Source organism: Engraulis encrasicolus, chromosome 24 (genome assembly GCF_034702125.1).
Source record: "Engraulis encrasicolus isolate BLACKSEA-1 chromosome 24, IST_EnEncr_1.0, whole genome shotgun sequence".
Taxonomy (NCBI): Eukaryota; Metazoa; Chordata; class Actinopteri; order Clupeiformes; family Engraulidae; genus Engraulis; species Engraulis encrasicolus.
The window spans coordinates 14,506,512-14,507,567 of record NC_085880.1 but is presented as its reverse complement, the minus strand read 5'-3'; the positions used below and the strand labels follow the sequence as shown (position 1 = coordinate 14,507,567).

Here is a 1,056-nt window from a genome sequence, read left to right as displayed (position 1 = left end):
TCCACAGCTTCAGCCATGATGTCCTATTGCACTTAGTGTTGCAATACAGCTTGTTTTTTTAGCTTGAGTATGTGTACTTGAATATGTGTGGAATATGGGTCAATTCTATTCTCTTACCTCTCTGTTTCTCTCTCTCTCTCTCTTTCTCTCTCTCTCTCTCTCTCTCTCTCTCTCTCTCTCTCTCTCTCTCTCCTTCTCCACAGCTCTTCAGCCATGATGTCCTGTTGCGTTTCGTCCCGCGCTACAGCCTGGTGTTGGAGCTGGAGGAGGGGGGCCTGTGTCTGCGCAGCTTCCACGATCCGCACGGCCAGGTGGCCGCCTACATCAGCGAGGCCCACGAGCACAAGGGCCACCTCTACCTGGGCTCCTTCAGGTCACCCTACCTGTGCAAGCTAGACCTATCACAGGTCTGACCCCCGGACAGTGTGTGTGTGTGTGTGTGCGTGTGCGTGCGTGCGTGCGTGCGTGCGTGCGTGCGTGCGTGCGTGCGTGCGTGCGTGCGTGCGTGCGTGCGTGTGCACTCCTCTACCTGGGCTCCTTCAGGTTACCCTACCAAGACCTACCACAGGTCTGACCCCAGGGCGCATGTGCGTGTGTGTGTGTGTGTGTGTGCGTGTGCGCGCGCGCATGAGCAACTGCGTGTGCGTGTGCGTGTGTGTGTGCTTGTGCGTGTGTACATGCGTATGTGCGACTGTGTGTGCGCGTGCGTGGGTGGGTGGGTGGCTGTGCCTCTACATGGGCTCATTTAAATCCCCTTGATAAGAGGTGTACAGGTGCGACTGGGCTGGGCTGGGCTGGGCTACACAGCCTCTGAACTTGACCTGCAGAAGTTAACAGTCTCTGTACACACACACACACACACACACACACACACACACACACACACACACACACACACACACACACACACACACACACACACACACACACACACACACACACACACACACACCATGTGCAACATGGTGTTGAACGTGATGAGTGATAAGATGCATAATGGAAAATGCACTGAACCTACCTACAGTATTGCCAGGTTATTGCCCTGCTGAACCTGTA

At 54.9% G+C, this 1,056-nt stretch overlaps 1 protein-coding gene across 1 annotated transcript in view; it reads left to right on the top strand.

Moving 5' to 3' along the window:
* Positions 1–693, top strand: part of apmap (adipocyte plasma membrane associated protein) — a 9,850-nt gene extending 9,157 nt beyond the window's left edge. The window contains exon 9 of the mRNA XM_063192074.1: positions 204–693. Within this exon, the coding sequence (XP_063048144.1) occupies positions 204–413 (210 nt within the window). The 3' untranslated portion in view covers positions 414–693. The remainder of the gene's footprint in view (positions 1–203) is intronic.
* Positions 694–1,056: the final 363 nt, after the last annotated feature.